This window comes from Bidens hawaiensis, unplaced genomic scaffold, assembly GCF_021521415.1.
Source record: "Bidens hawaiensis isolate Kalapana, Puna unplaced genomic scaffold, B.hawaiensis_p1.1 tig00019079_1, whole genome shotgun sequence".
Taxonomy (NCBI): domain Eukaryota; kingdom Viridiplantae; phylum Streptophyta; class Magnoliopsida; order Asterales; family Asteraceae; genus Bidens; species Bidens hawaiensis.
Window position 1 is genome coordinate 9200 of NW_027492896.1, and position 22241 is coordinate 31440.

General features: G+C 35.0%; 1 protein-coding gene, 3 non-coding genes and 1 pseudogene across 5 annotated transcripts; 2 read left to right on the top strand and 3 right to left on the bottom strand.

Annotated features, from left to right (window-relative positions):
- The first annotated feature begins 1852 nt into the window (after positions 1 to 1852).
- On the top strand, positions 1853 to 7000 carry LOC143557646 (uncharacterized). Its single transcript, XM_077046676.1, has 13 exons — positions 1853 to 2320; positions 2869 to 3253; positions 3991 to 4591; positions 4672 to 4712; positions 4814 to 4882; positions 4979 to 5079; positions 5163 to 5241; positions 5345 to 5443; positions 5535 to 5603; positions 5720 to 5769; positions 5870 to 5951; positions 6330 to 6424; positions 6495 to 7000. The coding sequence occupies exons 1-13, from the start codon at positions 2004 to 2006 to the stop codon at positions 6736 to 6738; spliced, it is 2232 nt and encodes a 743-aa protein (XP_076902791.1). The 5' UTR covers positions 1853 to 2003; the 3' UTR covers positions 6739 to 7000.
- A 1130-nt stretch (positions 7001 to 8130) lies between these two features.
- LOC143557645 (uncharacterized) lies at positions 8131 to 13848 on the top strand (annotated as a pseudogene). Its single transcript, XR_013139605.1, has 16 exons — positions 8131 to 8322; positions 9178 to 9372; positions 9465 to 9539; positions 9639 to 9806; positions 10376 to 10539; positions 10640 to 10862; positions 10953 to 11079; positions 11170 to 11358; positions 11899 to 11985; positions 12064 to 12218; positions 12300 to 12419; positions 12497 to 12722; positions 13103 to 13162; positions 13252 to 13425; positions 13501 to 13610; positions 13683 to 13848. The product of XR_013139605.1 is annotated as an uncharacterized LOC143557645 (transcript).
- Positions 13849 to 20195: 6347 nt separating this feature from the next.
- Positions 20196 to 20269, bottom strand: LOC143557663 (small nucleolar RNA snoR53Y). Its single transcript, XR_013139608.1, has one exon. It is a non-coding gene; the product is annotated as a small nucleolar RNA snoR53Y (small nucleolar RNA).
- Positions 20270 to 20992: 723 nt separating this feature from the next.
- LOC143557662 (small nucleolar RNA snoR69Y) lies at positions 20993 to 21089 on the bottom strand. The gene has a single exon (XR_013139607.1). It is a non-coding gene; the product is annotated as a small nucleolar RNA snoR69Y (small nucleolar RNA).
- A 173-nt stretch (positions 21090 to 21262) lies between these two features.
- LOC143557664 (small nucleolar RNA snoR118) lies at positions 21263 to 21356 on the bottom strand. Its single transcript, XR_013139609.1, has one exon. It is a non-coding gene; the product is annotated as a small nucleolar RNA snoR118 (small nucleolar RNA).
- Positions 21357 to 22241: the final 885 nt, after the last annotated feature.

Below are 22241 nucleotides of genomic sequence, written 5' to 3' on the forward strand. Positions count from 1 at the left end.
GCAGGCCAACGCGAGCGCGACACGTGTTCCTGACACTGTGTGAGGGGACATGAAAGGCAACTGTAGCACCTCGAGCACACGAAAAGTCTGACACGTCTCCATCTCTGACGCATGTCAGCAACAACCAACCACGTACATGGACGATTCATTTCAACCAAAAGGATAGAATTTCGCGCAACGATGAGAAATAAAAAGAAAAGACAAACCCTATTAAAAGAGCAAACTATTAAGTCTAATATCTATCTTACCTCGCTCGCGCGAGACAAGACACACATTAGACTGGGGGGGCTTGAAGAGGTATGTACCCGCCTCAACATCGAGCGAGGCGGGTCAACCCACAAGATATAGACAAGAGGCTTGAAATCAAGATATTATGAAGGCACAAAGCCAAAACCTATGCGCATGGCGCATATCACATATGCTCACGCATATCACATATGCTCATGCATCACATATGCTCACGCGTATCACATGCTCGCGCACCATATATGCTCACGCATATCACATCTGCGCGTGGCACATCTGCGCGTGGCGCATATCGCATGCTCACGCATCATATATGCTCACGCATATCACATCTGCGCGCGGCGCATATTACATATGCTTGTGCATACCACATCAGCGCATGAAACATCTGCGCGTGAGAATAAAGAGAAGACTTCGCGCATCCTCAGGATAGGCGCATATCACACGTGCACATAATCAACCTCGTCCTTATCCAAATCAGGATAAGGACAACCTTGATTGTGCTCGTCAGCAAACCTTCCAGAAGGTATCCTTTAAGGAATAAGAATATTCTGATGTTGACAGCTACCAATGAAAGGTGGACAACTCAGCAAAACCCATGTGCTACCACGTGATTGCACATGGGTCAGGTGAAATACCTGGGTCAGAGAATAATCAATGAAAAAGCACCAGGTGTCCTAAGGACACGTGGCGCAAAGCAACAGGAGGAGGCCAAAAAGGCCCTAATGGGATCTGAGCCCAATCATTGGAAACCCTAGCACTATAAATACCACACCACCTCCACAAGGAGAAAGGCACAAAAGAGTAAGCAAGAAAATACATTCCAATTCATTACTCACTCTCAGATTATTATCTTCTCCTACAAACTCTTATTCTCACACCGGAGGGTTACCCCAAAGAGGACCCCTCTGTCCCTTTCTGAGGGGTAAGTTTACGGTGCTGTTCATTTTGTAGGTGGAAGAATCCATACTCCGGAGAACCATCGGTGAAATAGCATAATTATACCCGAGGAAAGTTGATCATCTACCAGTGAGCCGATCCACGTTTCTTCAGTGTGTAAGATAGAAAGATAGAAAGAGATTTATATTGAGAGAGAGAGAGAGAGATTCAATTACTTCATCCAACTGGAGTGGTGCATCTTATCATCATCAATTCTCCATGCCCATATTCCACTTGATTCATTCATCACCAATCAGCTTATGTATTGTTCAAAGGTAGTGTATGTGTGTGTTCTTCTTTTGAGTTGTATGCATATATGCAACCAAGCATGGGTTTTTATTAATCTTTTTGAATAATATAAAGTTTAGTGAAAAGGGTTTTAAGGGTAATTGGTTAATTGATCAATGTGCAAGTCAAATTGGATTTTTTATTTCATTTGAATTCTTGATGGTGTTTTCTTGATCATATTGCAGAAAAGATTGAAGAATAAGATTGCCAATTTGGTTTTCTTATATTGGATTCATCAAAGATGAAAACTTGGAGCTCAAGAAGCCAATTTCTTGATTCTTAAATTCAAAGTGTGTGTATTAGTGTGAAAAATGGATAATAATAATAATAATAATAATAATAATAATAATAGTAATAACAAGAATGAAGCACCACCAACTGAGGAGCTGTTAAAGAAGATCCATGATTTAGAACAAAGCCATTCTCATCTCAAACAAGAAATTTCAAAATTAAAAATTTCAGAAGAAAAGCATAAATCCGACAGGCAACGGTCTAGTTCGGTATCTCCCCGCCGCCCTCGCAGGAGAACCATGGGCGGCGTTGGTGGGGTGTTTGAAGGCGGCCCTATGGCCGCCTTCAAAATGGGCTCAACGTCTTTCCGACACTCGTCTCCGTTGAGGAGAGAAACTCGCAGCATTGATGTCAGTTACAGCAATGATGGCACCAATAGCACCTCCACTGCTGGTGGCCGCGCTACTGGGGAGTATGGTGGCGCGGCCACTAGGGACAGTGGTGGTGTTTGTGGGCCATCAGCTGTGAAGCTGACGGAAACACAGTACTTGAACATATTGCAGTCAATGGGTCAATCCGTGCATATATTTGATCTGCAAGGTCACATAATATACTGGTGAGTATTATTCGATATCACATAATCACTTTCGAAAACATGCATCCAAACACCCCTTTAAGATTGATTGTGTCAATATGGAATCTTGATTTCTGTGGGTTAGTTCAAGAAACTAAAAAGTTCACATTTTTAACATGTTTGAGATCAAAAAGTATGTAGGAACCGATAGATTGTGTCAATATGGTATCTTGTTTTGTATGGTTTAATTCAAGAATTTCAAAAAAATTATCATTTTTAACATGTGTAATTCAAGAATTTAAAAAAAAATTATCATTTGTATACTTAGAACTATAACTACAAAAGTATGGATCTTGGTTTAGAAAACTATGGATGAACTGATAGACTGTCAATATGGAATCTTGATTTTTATGGATTAATTCAAGAAAACAAAAAAAGGTAACATTTTTAGCATCTTAGATGATCAAAAACTATGTAGGAATCGATAAATTGTGTCAATGACTCAATATGAAATCATTTTTTGTGGGTTAATTCAAGAAAACAAAAAAGGTAACATCTTTAACATGTTTTGATGATCAAAACGTATGTAGGAACCGAATGGCTGAAAATCTTTACGGTTACACGGCTGCAGAAGCGCTCACGAAAACACCCCTTGAGCTTTTAGTAGAACCTAATGATTACCCGTTAGCTGACGCTATATTACAACAATCATCAAAGGGTGAACACTGGTCGGGCCAGTTTCCGGTTAGGAATAAAAGAGGGGAAAGGTTTGTCGTTCTTGCAACTCACACGCCATTTCGAGATGAAAACGGGAAGTTAATTGGGGTTATATGCGTATCAAGTGATACGCGCCCGTTTGTAGAAATGATGCCCGTTGGGAATGTTAGTGCACCGAGAAGGATTGCTTCAGCTAAACTCGGGCTTGATCCTCAACAACCTCTACAAACTGCAATTGCCTCAAAGATTTCAGATTTGGTTAGTATTGGGTTGTTTATTTAGACCTGTTTACTTATGAGTGTGTATAATACTATAGTCAGGCTATGTTTTGTCTCTAACGGGTCAGATGGGTTAAAGTAAAAAAAATAGATGAAAAGGAAACAAGTTAAACTGGCCGGTCAAAAGTTGCTGAAAGTGTATTTTTATGCATAAAGTTTCATAAACCATTTTTTATTAAGATAAAAGTGATCCAGTTTGCTTAAAAGTGCCCTTACCAGCACAGAATTTGCAAGTTTGGGTTTCTAAAACGATACGGACCTAACATGAAATTCACTGGTTTGAATTTGGTATTAGCGGGTTTGGGTTGGTTATTGGTTGAACCCCGCGAATTCGTTTAGCAAAAACGGGCTGTCTTTGTGTCAAGCCGACCGGTCCACCGGCTGACCTGTTTAATCCATTTATTTTTTAATATATTTTTATGTGTCATAAGTTAAATTGGTCAGGTATCTAAGTTGCATTGTAATTTTTTCTTGTAGAAATGTAAATTAAAAGTATTATTATATACATAAAAAATAAAAAATAAAAAATTCAGGTCAAACAGATCATGCTCATGTCATCTCATGAATATCCATGTCGTGCTCGGGTTCACATATCTGACACGATTTTCAGGTCCATGTCAGGTTGGACCGGCCAACCTGCGAACCTGACCCATTTAGCTCCCCTAAATTCATATCATACATCAATGAATCTTGATTAGTGAAAACTCAAAAAAACAGGCTTCAAAAGTCAGCAACAAAGTCAAATCAAAAATAAAAGCTGGCGAGAACACCATGCATAACGATGGCAGGGGCGAAGATGGTCATTATTCCGAAAATGACCAAAACGTCACTTACCATAATGACGGATATTCAAGCGGAGCCAGCACCCCAAGGGGTGATATTCCCCAATCACCATTTATAGTCAAACCATCAACAGATTCCGGTGATGAAAATGAATCTAAACCTGGTATTCACAAGATTCTATCCTCAAAAGCCGAAGCATGGATGGGCAAAAAAGGAATTACATGGCCATGGAAAGGGGAAAGAGAACGGGATTCAAAAACGGGTCGGTTTGGTCTGCATTGGTTGCATAATGATCAAGAACAAGACTCAGATCAACAAATGGGCTCATCGAAAGTAGAAAGTCAACCGTGGGAAAATATTAATAGGAACGAGGCTCCGGGTTCATGGTCTTCATTTAACGTTAATAGCACGAGCAGTGCAAGTAGTTGTGGTAGCACAAATAGTAGCGCAATAAATAAAGTTGATATGGATACTGATAGTTTGGATTGTGAAATTTTGTGGGAAGATTTAATAATTGGAGAACAAATTGGGCAAGGTATAATTTTTAAACACTGAAGGGTATTTTAGTCATTTCACATGTGGTTAGATACTAAAAGCTTTTGATGTTTTTATTAGGTTCGTGTGGGACGGTATACCATGCAATGTGGTATGGCTCGGTACGTTCTTTATTAATGTTGATATTGAAGGGTATTTTAGTCATTTTACAATATGTTCAACCAGATGTCGTGGTTCTCAAATGTTTTGATTGTGTATGCAGGATGTTGCGGTCAAGGTTTTCTCGAGGCAAGAATATTCAGACGATGTGATATTATCATTCAGACAAGAGGTAGTTATACATATTCAAATAATCATGTAAAAAGAAAATGTTGCATATTTGATGAAAATTGTGTGACTAAAAATAATATTTATTTTTCATTTGAAGGTATCTCTCATGAAACGCCTTCGACATCCCAATATTCTACTCTTCATGGGCGCGGTAACTTCACCTCAACGCCTATGCATTGTCACTGAGTTCCTTCCTCGGTAATAAATATTTTAATGAAGGGAATTTTAGTCATTTTCACAAGTCGTTAATGTGCTAAATGTAGTTATGTTATTTTATGTAGGGGAAGTTTGTTTCGGTTGCTTCAAAGAAATACAACTAAATTAGATTGGAGACGCCGAGTTCTTATGGCAATGGATATAGTAAGTCAAATGTTATTTATGATTTTCTGTTTGTTTGTTTGCTTGCATGTAAATGTTAACTTTAACAGATTTTGTTTTGTGGGGCCCGTTTATTTTCGTATAGGCCCGAGGCATGAACTATCTTCATCATTGTCACCCGCCCATCATTCATCGCGATTTAAAATCTTCAAATCTTCTTGTTGACAGGAATTGGAATGTGAAGGTTTGTTGCTTTATTTGATTAAATATGAAATTATGAATAATGTTTTCTTACTTTTTCTTTATTTATCGTTTTTTTTGTTGCAAAAAAACAGGTTGGGGATTTTGGTCTCTCGCGTCTTAAGCATGAAACATACCTGACAACAAAGACGGGGAAGGGAACGGTATTGCTTATTTACCTATGTCCCCTTCTTGATTTATTTAAGTTGCCATCATTCAATGGTAGTTTAGTAGTTTTGACAGTTTTTTTTGTTTTTTTGTTTTTTTTTTTCGGTTTTAGCCGCAGTGGATGGCTCCCGAGGTTCTTCGGAATGAACAAGCGGATGAAAAGTAAGCTCTAACCGGAAACGATCATTTTCGTTTGACAAATGTTGAATGTGTATAAAATTATTTATTGGTAATAAACAATAATGTTGTTTTGAATATGCAGGTCTGATATATACAGCTTCGGGGTGGTATTATGGGAACTCACCACCGAGAAGATCCCTTGGGATAGTCTTAACTCGATGCAGGTGCGTGTTCTATTCCAAAGTTTGACTTTTAAGGTCAACTTTATGTGTTTGACCTCGAAAGTCAAAATGCAACCTTCAAAGGGTGGCACAATGGTAAGCATCTGAGAGGTCTCAGGTTCGAATCCAGTTTTCCCTGGTTGAGTGGGCCCCACTGGTCAGCACAGTATTGGTGGGCCCGTGAGTCAATGGTCAACAAATATAAAGCTTGACTTTTAAGGTCAAGTTTAGTGGTTTTTTTAATTTGTTCATGTAGCCGTAAAGATTCACCTCTAATAGATGTCTTATGTTCGAATCCAGCTTTCACTAGTATCGGGGGGGGGGGGGGGGCATAAGTCAATGGTCAACAAAAGTAAAGTTGAAGTGTGTTTGTATTTGCAGGTAATCGGAGCCGTAGGGTTCATGAATCAACAACTTGATATACCAAAAGACGTGGATCCGCAATGGGCTTCTCTTATCGAAAGCTGCTGTTGCAGGTTTGTATTTTTAACGCAGAAAGTTGACTGTTTAACTTTAAGTCAAAGTCTTACTAATCCATTTTTTCAGTGACCCACAATCCCGACCGACATTCCAAGAAATACTAGATAGACTTAAAGAATTGCAAAAGAAGTTCACATTACAACTTCAGGCATCGCGTACCACAGCCACCACCACAACTGCAGCTATCGCTGAAAAACAACTCAAAGGAGTTGTAGAAGACTATATAATTGTTTTTTTTTGTCATGAAAAGTGTTTCATGTGGGTTGTGGGGCCATGCATCGGGTTGAGTTGGTTGGGTTTGTTATGCTGATGTGGCAGCGTTGTGCAGAGTTGTCGTCTGATAAATCAGACACTATAAGCCATTGTGTTGTGATCCTTAAGGAACACTTTGTATAGAGTATATGAATCAGTTACATGGTATTTGAATTGTGAAAAACAAGCTTAAGTAGATTATTTAATTTGCTAAAAATTATAAAATAAAATAGAAACCTTTTTGTTCAAAAGAAACAAGTGTGTTGAGATAGATATGATGTTCCTTTATGGCTTTATTATTTCTTGAATTTCTCACTTGATAATAATCTAATGTCTGCTTGGTAATTTTTTTGAGAATTGGTATGCAATGTTTGTATGAATTATATTTTGTATGCCATACTTGAAATCTGGTTATTGGTTAAGGATTAAAGGTTGTAAATCATATGAATAAATGTTATTTTTTCCAAGAGTAGACCATTTTCCCACAGGTTATACTTGTACAGGCATAGAATTCCATTACAAGAACTAATAACCGAACATATCAGATAATAGGGGAATTCAACTCCGGGTATGCCGACAAACCCAGAATCAGGGTCTAACGGCAACTGGTCCCACGAGTGTAATGTCTTTATACTCGTGTTTTTCACCACCAATGATGTGCCTGATGATAACTTTTGGAGGGTTTTTAGAACATCGAAGGCGGTGAAGGTGGAGGAATTCGGGGCTAAGAAGACGAGAATGCTAGTATTTGGAGAGTGATCGGAACCGGATGATGGATTTAGGTGGTAGTCTTGCAAAGATTTGAACAATTAAATCATCACAGACATCAAAGCCAGACATTATTATGTTTTCACGAACACAAACGAAGAAGAATGGGACGTCGGCTAGGAAGTTCTTGTTTTAAATAGAAGAAGAATCCACTCCTAATTTTAAACCAATAACATAAAATATTGATAACTTTTTAAAATAAATATGTGGTTCATATTCACCAACCGAAGCAAAATAAGAAAAAAAAAATAAAAAACATGTGGTTAATATTCAAAGTTGATGAATAGTTGATTTAGTGAGCATATGAAAATTTGGTTTTTAATATATATATATATATAGGGTAAGGATCCTAAGAGAACCATTGGTAAGTTGAGAAATAGTTACTTTTATCACTAACTATGCCGTTACGACTTACTTATATTTTACAATCCCTCGATATAAATTTGACTTGAATCGAAGTTGTTAATAGCAGTTCACACAACCAAATCATTAACATACATAGGGTAAAAGCTGTATTTTATTATCGTATCGAACCGTTACCTACCGACTTCCTTTGGTATGATTATTTAAAAGAGGGTGGGTTTGGTAAAACCACACGGCGTTAGTCTTCACCAGTAAACGCCATTCCGGGAAACGTTTAAAAACATGAAGAATCAATAAGCAGCAAAATTAGGGTTCAAAAATGGGTTTGATTGGTGGCTTGTTCTTACCTTTACTTGCGATAATAATACTTGTACTGAAAGCTTCAGAATCAGCGGCCACTCAAGCTTACAGAAGAGATCCTGGCCATCCTCAATGGCACCACAGCGCCTTTCAAGACGTCAAAGAAACCGTTCGATCGGATGTTCGCTCTATGCTCCATTCTCGCGCTCAGGTTATTCAATTCCATCAATTGTGCTTCACGATCATACATCAAATTATTAATCCACCTAGTTTTTAGGTTTCACGCATGAAATTGGAGGATACAGTTTCAGTAGATTAACCAGGTTAAACTATAGGTAATATCTAGGGGTGCAAAAGCCTTCGTCTCAGCTCGTTTAACATTCACAGAGATCGAGCTCGTGAGTAGTTTTTCAAGTACTATTTCTTAATTAGTTTTTGTATATTTATAGTCATGGCTTTTTTTTTAATTATCATTTTATATATAACATAATATATATTATTTACTGATTTTTTCATAACATTGTGTAGATTAATTAATAAGTAGTGATATATAAATATATATTGTAAAACTTATATTAATGACGAAAGGCTCCTTTAGGCTCGCGAGCCGGCTCAAGCTCGATAAGTAAAGCTCAGGCTCGGGCTCGGGCTCGTTTATTAAACGAGCTTACTTTTAAGCTCGAGCTCGGGCTCGGGCTCGGGCTCGGGCTCGTTTAAGCTCGGCTTGATTGAGCGTTTTCACGAGCTGATCTCGAGTAGCTCACGAGCAGCTCACTAGCTCAGCTCGTTTGTATCCCTACATGTAATTCATTAATTCAAATAGCTCTACAGTTTATTCACCTAATTTGAAATACTAATCCTGATTGTGAGGGCATTTTTAGGTTTCATATTTTGCTGTTAATTTCAATTAATTTCACGAAAGCACGTTTCTGAATCCGTATTAGCTAGCGTTAATTTGGTTACAGTTTGAGTGGATTAAGATAGCTCTGCAGTTATTTACCAAATTTTGAATATTAAACCTAATTTTGAGGCTCTTTTGGTTACTTGTGTGATGCAATTGATGCAGGTTCCATTCCAAGTTCCACTTGAAGTAAATGTTGTCCTCATTGGTTTCAGTGGAGATGGAGGTTATAGATACACATTAGATTCACAGAAACTAGAAGAATTTCTTCGAGTAGGCTTTCCGTCTCACAGGCCTTCATGTTTAGAGACTGGTGAACCTCTTGATATTGAGCATCACATGGTGTTCAGTGCATTTCCAGTAAGCAGATTTTTCTAACTCTTATTTTTTCATTTGTTTTCACTTTTCATAACAACTTATTTTGAGTGTTTGTAAACTTGTCATTATTACAGGCTGCACAACCAGAACTGATAGCACTTGAAAAGGCTCTGAAAGCAGCAATGGTTCCAGCTGGAACCGCCAGAGAGGTGATTTCATGATTGCAATTTTCAGGCTTTAACTAGTAACTTTTATGGTTGGGTATATAATTTTGATATTAACTTACCTTTTATATGTGTTACTTTTAGGCTGATTTTGGAAGGGAAGTTCCTGCGTTTGAGGTGGATGCATCGGTTGTGGAGCCAGAGTTTCAGAAACTTTATTCTTACTTGTTTGACTATGAGAATATGGGATATAATGCTGATGAGGCAGACCGACCTATGCCAACAGCAATATTTATTGTGAATTTTGATAAGGTGCATTTAACAGTTTAACATCCCTCGTTTTCTGTAATCATTCACCGTTTAATTAGTGGCATATAAGCTTGTTAAGTGAACCAAACGAACATGAACGGAGCATGTTCATGTTCATTTGCTTAATTTTAACCGAGCATGGATTTCTTGTCCGTGTCCGTTCTTTAAGAAAATATACATGCTCGTGTTCGTTTATGTTCATTCATTAACAGTATAGACGAACATAACTGGATAAAGCCAGTTTTTATATAATATGAAGAACAATGTGCCAGACTTAAAAAGTTATTAAAACTAAACTCAGGTGTAGCGGGGCAAAAATTTCAAATGAACATAACGACGAACGTGAACAAACGAACTTAAACAAACATAAACTAACGAAAATAAATGAACGTAAACTAAGGAACATAAACGAATGCAAATGAGCTCTCACGAACATGAATGAACGAACGTGACATGTGTTCGTGTTCATTCATTTATTAAATAAAGGAACTTCCTGTCAAATGGTTCACCGAGCATTGGTTCATTCGCAGGCCTAGTGACATATGTTTCTTTTGTGGTTATTTGTTTTGCAGGTTAGAATGGATCCTAGGAATAAAGATATTGATCTTGATGGTTTAATGTATGCAAAACCGAATCATTTAACCGAAGAAGATATTAAACAACAAGAGGGAGGCTATATTTATCGATACCATTATAACGGAGGCGGGGCATCTCAAGTGTGGCTTGGATCGGGCAGGTACATCATACTTGTCACTAATTATCTTGATTAGAAAGTGTATTACTACTTGTACTCGTTAAAAACTTCAAAAATATAAATTGACTTTAAATGGTGGCAGGTTTGTTGTAATTGATATCTCAGCGGGCCCATGCACATATGGAAAGATTGAAACTGAAGAAGGAAGTGTTAGTTCAAAAACCCTTCCACGGTTTGCGAAACGCAATGTCTGTTAAAAGCTCGATTTCTGCTAATGATCATTCTACCACGCATGACAACTTTATTGGTCAACTTGCTGCTTTGATTGGCATTACAGTTCAGCATGTTATTGCTCCAGATGTCAGGTATGATTAAGATTTGTACAGCTTGTGGTTTTTAATATGATTTTGTTTTATTTGTTATTAATATCTGGCAATTGCGTACGGCGGATTCAGGTTTGAAACTGTAGATCTTGCAACACGGTTGCTTATTCCAATAATTGTGCTACAAAATCATAACCGGTATAATATCATGGAAAAAGGCCAGAACTACAGTATAGATATTGAAGCCATTGAGTCTGAGGTGCAGTTTTCTTCAAAAAGTTTATTTCTTTTTATTTGGGGGCAATATCGTCTTTTTCCAGTATATAATATTTCATCTTCATGTTTTCAGGTTAAGATGATGGTACACAAAGGAGAAGATGTGGTGATTGTTGGTGGTTCACATTCATTACATCTTCATGAAAAACTGGCAATTGCAGTTTCAAAAGCTATGCGTGGTCATTCACTCCAAGAAACAAAAAAAGACGGACGTTTTCACGTGCATACAAAGACATATCTTGATGGTGCAATCCTTAAAGAGGTAAGAATTTAGGCCTGTAAATGAACCAAACAAATACAAAAAAGGTTTGTTCATGTTTGTTTGTTTAACTTAACCAAACAAATGAACGACCGTGAACACTTAAATGAACGGATCTAATTGTTCATGTTCGTGTTCGTATATGTTCGTTGGTTAATAGTTAACACTGTAAATGAACAGTTCACAACCATAAACACATATGAACATAACCAAACATAAATGAATGAAATAAACATATACCAGTTTAAAGTAAATGTGAATATCCAAATTAAAGTTTAATAGGCCGTCATCATTACATCCAATATTTTAAAAGTGAACAAAGGGTTTCAAAATATGAAAAATATCTCAAATTGATATTAATAATACATTAATTTGAACGAATGTTTAAACGAACAAACATAAAAACGCTTATAAGCAAAGGTATGTGAAAGAACAGACGTAAACGGACATCAATAAACAAACTTAAATGGACATAAATGATCGGTTGATCTTATATTTTTACATTATAATTTCTTATAATACAAGCACGTATTTATAATATAGGAAATGGAACGATCGGCTGACGTACTAGCTGCTGGTTTACTCGAGATCTCCCATCCATCCCTTTCTGATAAATTTTTTCTCCGTCAGGTTAGTCTAACTTTATCATAAGTTTATTATTATTTTAATGCCACACTTATAAACCGGCATTATATCTATATTTCATAGCATTGGATGGATGCATCAGATGATGTGAGTGATTCAATTCTAAAGCGTAAACCTATTTGGGGTACTAGCGTTATATCCCGAAAGAAGAAAACTAAAACTGTGCAAAAGAAACAAGGGGACCTATATCGTACCTATGGAACACGAGTGGTTCCTGTGTAAGTAATTTAGTTACATGTTGAATTGAATCTTCTAGAAGGATAAATAAAGATAAGTTAGAAAACTCTCTTTTTTTGCAGTTTTGTTCTGTCATTAGCTGATGTGGACCCACACCTTTTGATGGATGATGAAAGCCTTTTGTGGACAAGTAACGATGTTGTTATTGTACTTCAACATCAAAGTGAGAAGATACCTTTAAGGTTGGGATATATTATATAATTATATATTGTAACAAATATTATTTTATGTATTTACTGATTTGCCATTTGTTGTTTAGTTATGTCTCAGAAACCGAGAGAAGGCATGTTTTTCCATCACAAGCGCAACGCCATATAGTGGCAGGATTGGCTTCGGTTGTCGGTGGATTAAGTGCACCTTATGAAAAGGCTTCTCATATTCATGAGAGACCAGTTGTCAATTGGCTATTGGCTGCTGGGTTTCATCCGTTTGGACCATTTTCTAATGTTTCTCGGGTCAGTCAACTGCTTCAGGATGTTGCATTGGTAAGACACATATTCTTCCTTTTTTACCCCTCGGCTTTTTTCTTTTAATGATTATCACAACTATAGGATTTACTAATTTCTGTGACTAGGCATGTAAATGAACCGAACGAACATGACTGGGGCATGTTCGTGTCCGTTCGTTTTAACTTTAACCGAACAAACGATCGAAACGAGCACGTGTTCGTGCTTGTTTATGTTCCATTTATTAGTAATATAAATGAACGGTGCACGAATGTAAACGAATGAGCACAATTGAGCTAAAACCAATTAAAAGTAAATGTAAATAATAATGTTTTTGACCTAAAAAGTTATTAAAACTAGACTAAATTGTAATGAGCCTAAAAAACTTAAAATTTCTTGGGGTGATTTGATTTCAACAGAGAAACACAATATATGCGCGTGTAGATTCTGCTCTTCACAGGATCCGAGAGACATCAGAGGTAAAACATGGTCTATTTTTGTTCTTATCATTATTATCATCTTCATCACTGTTGTCATTATTATTATTTTGTTTAATGATCTGTAATAGTCGGTCCAAGCTTTTGCGGGAGAGTATTTGAAAACGCCTCTCGGTGAACCCGTAAAGGGCAAGAAGAATAAAACAACCACTGAGTTATGGATAGAAAAGTTTTACAAAAAAGAGACAAACTTGCCTGAGCCTTTTCCTCATGAACTAGTTGAAAGGCTTGAAACTTATCTGGATGTAAGTTTTTTCTTTAATGTTTATACATGTTTTATATCTCACTAAATAACATGTCTTTTGTTGAATAAATAACAGGGTCTTGAAGAACAACTTGTGGATTTATCTTCGCTTCTTTATGATCATCGTCTACAAGATGCAAATGCAAACAGCACTGAAATTCTTCAAAGTTCCATTTTAACACAACAGTAAGTTTTGTTTATGCGAGTACGTGATTCTATATGTATTATGTTTGTTTATAATGGTGTTTGTGAATGCAGGTATGTGGAACATGTTTTGGAGATTGAAAAGGAAAAAATGAAATGCTGTGAAATAAAGTTCAAGTCCCCAAAACAAACATCACAAAGTTTTGTATATGCTGGGATTCTGATAGCAGGTGTCTTTGTTTATTTTCTTGTCATTTTCTTTTCATCTCGTGTTAGGTAGGTGATTGTTGAATCGCGATTAACGGCCACAGAAGAAAGAACACACATTTAATACAATTATGGTAGGACATTAATAGATAACAGAGTTACTTTTGTTATTTCTGAAGTTTTAGTGTTTCCGTTTAATACAGTTGTGTTAGGATATAAGTAAACAAAATCTATATGGTGATAGCATATCTGCAATTTTGGTTAGTCTTGAATTGTTTATGGCAATAGACTGGAGAAAATTAGAAAACAATCTACCCTATGGTCACGTGGCATACGACAGTCTACTTACTATTTCAGTTGCTTTGTTAAATTTCTCATGTGAAAATCTGATACTCAAGCCAATAGTTTCTCTTTTTTCCCCCTTTTTTTTCTTATCTAAAGACAAAGGCCAGGGCACCCGGGATCATCTTGTTTAATGGATCAGCCTTCCGTTTGAAGAACAAAACGTAGTGGCCCGGCTTACCTACCCGGGAGGAAGAGGAAATCACTAGTGGGAAACCCTCATGGCTCATTTGCTTGTTCGTTTGTTGAAAAGCAAAATGTGTTTGGCAAAGTTCCTTTAAAAACTTCACAATGAAACTTTTTAAAAGTTGCTTTTGCTTTTCAAAAAGCAAATTAGCAAAAAAAAAACAATTTTAAAAGCTCATCCAAACACCCCCTTAGTCATGTTTTTGCTATCACCAACAATTAGTGGAGATAACATGATCAACAAAAGCACCTTAAATTAAATAATATGCCTGCCATGTAATAAACCAATATGCCTGCTACACATTTTAAAGATTCCAGCTACTTCATGTTAAACATGTCAATTCAAAGCTCAACTTCACTGTTCAAGCCCAATCTTTTTCTTTTTGTCAATTTCATATTTTACGGTTTGTAGAAACTTGTAAGTGGCTCTAGAGTGAGAGTTGACAAATAAGTAAGTCGACCAAATATTTCTCATGAGTTTAAATTGAAGTAACTTGGTCAGTTTAGTCGGTTTGAGATTTATCAGTCAGTTTGTCCAGTTTGAGATTTCTTAAATTGGTTTATCAGTTCGGTCCATCTTTTGAAATTTTGGTCTGAGCGTTTACTTTTTTTATAATTTTTGAAATACCAAGTGTAATAGGTGTATAATTCATACACAGCTTGTTACCCGCTTAGCTATCTCTTTATTGTAACTGGATCCTTTTTTTTTATCAAAAATATATATGAAATAAAAAAAAATTAAAAAAAAGTTGATGCGTTGTCCATGATTTGTTGTCAAACTTATCAACGGACTAAGAATACGTCCAAAAGTTTTGTAATATATACTTTTGAAGTCCACAATATTACCACGACTTGCGTTTTTTGGCCTTTTACTTAGAAACATATGTCGAAATGGTTTGATACAGCATACAATGACAAACCCATATATAGCACATGTGATTTTCTTAATTTATCATACAAAAACAACCAAACTGGAAAATAAAAAGAGAAGAAAACACACATTAGTCAAAGATTCGAGTTGATCCCACCCGATTGACATTATTCACTCATAAACAACATCACGAACATACCTCGTGAAAGGTGACATAAGATTTTTAAGCAACTAGTTGCCACCATCTGGACGATTTACAGAGAAATACTTGTGATGAGTATCAACTCTTGCGTCCCCTTTGTCATTTTCGGTATTTCCAGTCACTGGATTCTTTGTTGGTCCAAACCCACCTTTTCGCCCTAGATCTGAGTCCGCTTTAGTGGTACCTGATACCAGCACTAGGGCTATAAGGATCACGAGCCATGTCTTCTTCAAAGTAATTGCCATAACACTAAAAACATATGTAAACTATCATAAAAACGATAACTTTATAGAGAAAACAAAACCAAGGGAAAAAAAACTAATTATACATTGTAAGTTCGTATGATTGCAAAGTTTACCTTTTTTTTTTCTTGAAGGAGGTAACTAGTTGAAATATGAATTAAAGGGAGTTGTTTAAATAGGTGAAGATTTCTACTATTGAGTGATGAAATATCGATAATTATATCATAGTTAAAAATAATAATTTTGTATTTTCGAAAAAATAAGATGACCCAATTGGTTGAACCTATATAATAATATATTGATTTAAGGCAATAGTTAAAAACTCATAATACAGATAAATAGTAATAGATGATTACATTAAAATTGAATTTTCAATAGAGTAATAAATGATTATATTGCAAGTTTAAAAGTGTTTATTATGATTGTTTTTTAATAAGCAGGGAATTGTACCTTTATGGGAACGGCAAAAGGCCACCTCTAGCTTGCCAATCTAGCCATACGGAACCCTTAAGCGGCTCTAAGTTATCTTCAGTTTCGTAGAAAACCCACATGCCCATCAGTGGAAAAAGGCTAATATGAACATAATTAGATAAAAATTATTACACGATTGGTAATAAAAATAAGGTTTGGACACGATACTTCGCCTCATTTTTTTAACAGACGTTTGGAACTCACATATTTCTCTAGGTGCAATGTGTTAGTTTGTGTTTTGAGATGAGATTCAAAAGAGAAACCAAGTAGAATTTTCAGCATTTTTGTGGAAATTGACATCCAAGCTTAGTCAATGCAATCCTAAGTAACTAGAGAATATAAATTCATTTAATCAGTTAATTTCATTCTTAAGTCCCGTTTATTGAACTTTTAAGTGATTTTACAAGACCCAAGTAATTATCATCACAAAAAAGGTATACATATAGAATCCACCTAATGATGAACAACTTTTGGCTTTGCCAACAAACCACCATCGCTGCCACCTTCGATTGAACAACTTCAACAGGATGAAACTATCAAATAAATCAACAAATAAAAACAATCACAAGAGATGATGATCAAAACTATATAGATTATCACGATATGTGAAGATCAAGACCATATACAAGCTAAAGATCTTTCTACACGGAGAGAAAGATGAGAGAATATCTAAACGAGACAAAGACGCTATTGTAGGGCTGACAGTTCGTGTCTTATTGTCTTTAACATGTTAGAGACAACTCGATTAACACAAGTATCAAATATGAACGACTCGTTTAACACTTGGCTTTGGTAGTTTGAGTGTGACAGCTATATGGTTTATGTATTAAAAATGAGAAATCATAACCTCCTAATTTTAATTATTTTTTTTCAAAAAAATATAAAATTGCATAGTGTACATTTTTGCTAAACATGTTTTATCGTGTCTAAACAGGTACCCGGATTGTCAGCTCTATGCTAATGAGCGAATTAGGGCTTCTAGAATCATCACAACATGTATGGCCATTTTCCATTTAAACCCTCCTTGTATGCAAAGCAACCGTCCAACCCCTTCTAAAATTAGAAACTACTATGAACACTATGTTCCCGAGTTTTACTTAAGGGAAGAAAGGAAAGGGAGGGAAAGAATGGGAAGGTTGTGTTCTCGAGTTTGAGTTTCATTTAAGGAAAGAAATAGAAGGATTGAATAATATGTGTGTTCCCGAGTTTTATTAAAGGGATGGAGGGAATGAAAAGAGAAATGAGTAAAATGGGGGGATTGGTTTCCTTCCAAATTGGAAGGAAATGAAAGGAAAAAGGAAGAAGCGATGGGAAAGGAAGATAAGAGAAAGAGAAGGAAAGACCTTCATTTCCTTTCTTTCTTTCGTTATAAACTCGGGAGTCGGGAACATGGCGAAAATAATCAATCTTTTGAGACGTTTTCCATTTTTGAGGCGTTTTTCCTAATTTTGAATATATTTTTTTGGCAAGTTTTTTTTTTAAAAAAGAAAAAACTCTTCAAAAATGTTTTTTCTAACCATCTAAAAAATGGTTTCTGTACTAGTGTCATGTTTTATTGTTTGTGGTAGTAACTTCTTGATTTTATAAGGCTCTGGTTATCCGCACACCTTTCACTTATCCACACACCATTTTACGTGGGGTTTCATATGACCGTATAACCCCTATTCGATCGTATGTAGCGTGCGTGAGTTATGAGAGGGTGTACGAATATCATATCCCTTTTATACCTAGACTCCTAGAAAGACACATCATACATATTTTGAAGTTGTATAAAGTCACTCATGTGAGGCTTAAAACATATATGTATTCTTGTTGCTTTGTTAATATGAATACTGCAGAATACCCATTGTATTAATCACCGGTATATTTAAAGAGTAGAGAAAGTAAATATTTACAAATTACAATAATATAATCTTAGGTTTTTGTATGCTCATACCGGATCTGAAGTCGAGATAGAGTTGTGACGGTAAAAATTAGGTTTTGTATCTATCAATGATAATCCTTTTATCTTTGTTACGGTATGTTACTTTAGTTATGGAAAATAGAAATTAGTATTGTCCAAAAGGTTTCAAGAAATACACATGATATAATAGTTACTCAGTTTGCGTTCAACTCGTTTATTTGTGTGCTTAGTATGATTTGTCTATTCTGCTGTTTTATTCCTTCTTATGGTTTGATTTTGAAGACTTGTTTGTGTTTAATGTTTCGGATTGATTGAGATTTAAGTTAGATGCCACAAAATCGTTTATGTGTTGTACACATTTAATCACTTTTTATCTCCTAATTCCTGATCACGGTTAAATTACACTTAAATCACAATTTGTATAGTCAAATACAACTCTCTGATATCTTTTTAGAAAGTTAATATGAATGAAATATTAATTAGTGGGAGGATGAGAAAGTTTAGCAATTAGCACTAACCAAATGAATAGAGCAAAGTAATTATGATTTGAATTTCGTATAAGAATTCTATGTTGCCATTTTAGGGTTCATCAATGAATGCTACCACCAATTTTTATTACTTTCTAAGGTAAAATTATGACTCAACTCACCAAAACTTTATGAAAATATCTATCCGAAATAGACTGAATAGTTGGACCATGAATATTTTTCACTTGTCAACTTTCGCATGTCTAACATGAGTATTTTAACGAAAAGCCTCAAATATGATCAAACCAGTTCCATCTCTACCCAGTCAAAAAATAAACCGAACAGGCCAAAAACCAATATGGGCCAAACCGGTCAAAACCTGAATCCCTACCTGGAGCAAGTTCCCATCTCTACCCAGTTTTTGACTTTGATGAAAACCAGAACTGATTCCTACCTGGTTCAAGTTCTTAAAGTTACCTTATTTGAGTTTCTACAAAGGGGTCATGATCAACGTTGATGTCCAGATTGCATAAAAGTAACAGTGATGCCATTGTTGGCGATTTGGGTTTTCTATTTTCATCCCCCAATAACCAATATCATTGAGCAATTGAGCCTTTATTTGATACCTTGTAATTTTGTGTTGAATGCATTTATGCCATCATTAATTTAATACATTGAAACCTACAATACTTTTTAGGCTTAGAAATATGTGAAAAAAACCAGTATTGGCAAAGCTTGTGACCCGGGTGACACTGGTTACCCTGTTCCTTTTTTGCTCAGTAATGTTAAATATAAGCTTTTTAGTATAAAAATCTTCATAGTTTTAACTGTTTTTGCTCAAAAATTTTGAGCCCTAAGAAATAAATCAGATTGTTTAAAAGCACTATGTGAAATATTTGGTTTTTTCCTCTTCCTCTATCCCATAGGTAAGTGTAAGAGCAAGCTATAAAAGCTAAAAGGTGAGTATCCAACTTGTATATAGCATACACTAGACAAACATTAAATATATGTTGTTAAATGCGGTATGGAAAAACCATTGAGCACGAGGTCTTTATATTGCAAGGATGCAATCAGTGTGCACGTTACATAAGGTACATGTCAATCACCATTTTCATGTATCTAACACGTGTTACGATTTTATTAAACAATACTAATAAAACAAATGAATAATCTCTTTACACAATTTGGAAAATTATAGTAGATATACCGTATACAAATTTAAACGAGAATAACAAATATAACATACATACATGTCTTGATTCATACCAAAGTCTATAACTTGTGCTCGAACGCCAGATTCTATGACCAGTTGAAACCGGACCGGAGCCGAGTTGATGTTCGTGTTGAAACCACACCGTAACCGCGCTCACATCATCTAGCTCGTGTTTACAAAACCATCATGGCATCTATTTTTATCTTCATTTGAATTGTTTGGTTCTACAGTTTTTATTTCTTTCCATGGACACCAAATAAAAGTGTTTAGGATAGTGTTTGAAAAATGCTTATTGGTTTTCTTCTAAAAACCATTTTAAAAAACATGGACTTGAGGCTTTTAAAAGCTGCTTTTTTTAACTTTTTCCAAAAAGCTAAAATAAAACTCAATTAGCATTTTCCAAGCCTGTAAAACATGCTAACACAAAATGACAGCCCTAATGATCCCTCCATAAACAAATTATTTACAAATTATCAAATTACAAAACATTAAAACAAAACAAACTAAAGAAATAGAGATAACTCGTTCCCTCATTAATAAATAAATGAATTCATCAATGTCAGAATTAGCATGGTCAAATTCTTAATCATTGGGAACAAAGTCATCAATTTGTTGGAGTATTCACATACTATCCCCAAATTTTGTGAAAGAAATTGTAAATTATAGTGGGGTTTTGAGTATTTATGAGTGTAAAATTATAGGACAGAAATAAAAGGTAATAATTTTTTGTAAATTTGAGAAAAGGATAGTTATTTTTTTTTTAAATTATATGGTGAAGAAAAACACTATAAAAATTAAAGTACAAGAAAATTTTTTTTAACTAACCTGTAGAGAGAACACTGTAAAAATTGAAGAATCATATAAACTAGAATATAATCCGTGTGATACATGGGTGGTTAAAAAGTAAAATAAAAAGGTTAAATTTAATTATCTAAGGTTAAATTTAATTATCTATATATATATATATATATATATATATATATATATTAACACATCTTATAGATTCTTAAGATAAAAATAATTTTCTAAAATACATAAATTAGTAAGAATAATTTGTATGTGTTTTAAAAGTAATAAAATGAAGGTTTTGAATCTATAATAATTAAGAAAAAAAAGAAGAATAACATCAATAACATCAATTCATTCTAGTTGAGTTGGTAAGCCATAAACATCTAAAAAATAAGATACTGAGTTCAATTCCTACCAACATCATATTTTTCTTTTTATCATTTATAAAAGAAAAATTGTAAAAATAAAAACATGTACACTTTGAGCTTATGTGGAGAATGCTCTTACACAGTAAACTTTACAAATGTAAAATAAAAGCTCAGATAAAACAGTAAACATTGTAATTCCTGGACCTTAAACAAATTAAGATCTCATAGAGCTGGGATTAGATCGTTTCATCATCATTGCACAAACTAAAATTTGTTTCAAATAATCAAATAAAAAAGCTCAGATTAAAAGTGAACTGGTTGTAATCAAGAGCCTTAAACATATTAAGGTCTCATAGTGAGCTGGGATGCAAGTTCAATCATCATCGCAAATACAAAATAACAAAAATATATTTATTTAAAAAAAATAAAAAAATGATCAGACTAGCTTTCTAGGCTGCATTATGCATCAAAACAAGCAATTAAATAATCAATTGCCCTCAGAGCCCAGTGCAAACTTCATCATCTCAACAAAAACAAGCACAAGAATTAGTGAGTGAATCTAGCGGGGTTTTATTAGCTGCACCTGTTGATAAGCATAGGCGAAGCGACTCAACGCTCCCGCAACAAATCTACGCCTCAATTGAACATGAATTCAATGAGGAAAAACTTCGATTGTTTATATTTCAAAGGACTTCTCACTCAGAGGCAAAGATATATGTAAACAGAGATAACACAGAACAATTATAGCATTTCAGATCCAATGGATACTGAATCACTGACTATGGTGACGGCTTCTGTTTGTTTATATAAAGGATTCGGGAATTAGGGTTTATCTAGGCCCATATCAAAGCCCAACTTGAGTCTTCAAGCCCAATCTTTTTGTTTTAGTTTTAGTTTTATTTTATTAAGAGAGACCGGATATGTTAAAATCAAAACGGGGACCTAGTATTTGTAGTTAAAAGCTTAAGGAACTTACGAACGAAAACAACTGAAAGGAAAACAACCAAACCCGAACTAACGTAGGGGAGTACACATACAATGGAAAGTTCACAAAATTAAACATGCACCAACTCTCCCGGTCTTTTTGATGCCAATCGTTGATTGGTTCCATTTCCATCTCATCCAAAACCTAATTTTATTAATGGGTTGCAAGTTTGTTAGAATAAGTTGTGTAGAAAGAAATAATAAGTAAACCACGTGTTTTTTATAAACAACTTTGATCGTACTATTTAATCAAAGTTGGTAGTGTCGTTTGTTTGTGGCTCATCAATCAGTTTGAGGATTTTTAAAACGGCTAACATTTTTGTGCATTTTTTGAAACTTCGATATGTCATTTACCCTTGTTATTGTTATTATTATTTTTTTTTTATTTTGATATATGAATAATTGCATCTCAGCAGGTGTAATTATTC

Coding starts and splice junctions, on each gene's coding strand:
- LOC143557646 (XM_077046676.1), top strand. CDS start 2,004: ATGGGCGGCGTTGGTGGGGTGTTTGAAGGCGGCCCTATGGCCGCCTTC. Junction 4,592..4,671: donor TGGAGAACAAATTGGGCAAG/GTATAATTTTTA, acceptor TGTTTTTATTAG/GTTCGTGTGGGACGGTATAC. Junction 4,713..4,813: donor ATGCAATGTGGTATGGCTCG/GTACGTTCTTTA, acceptor TTGTGTATGCAG/GATGTTGCGGTCAAGGTTTT.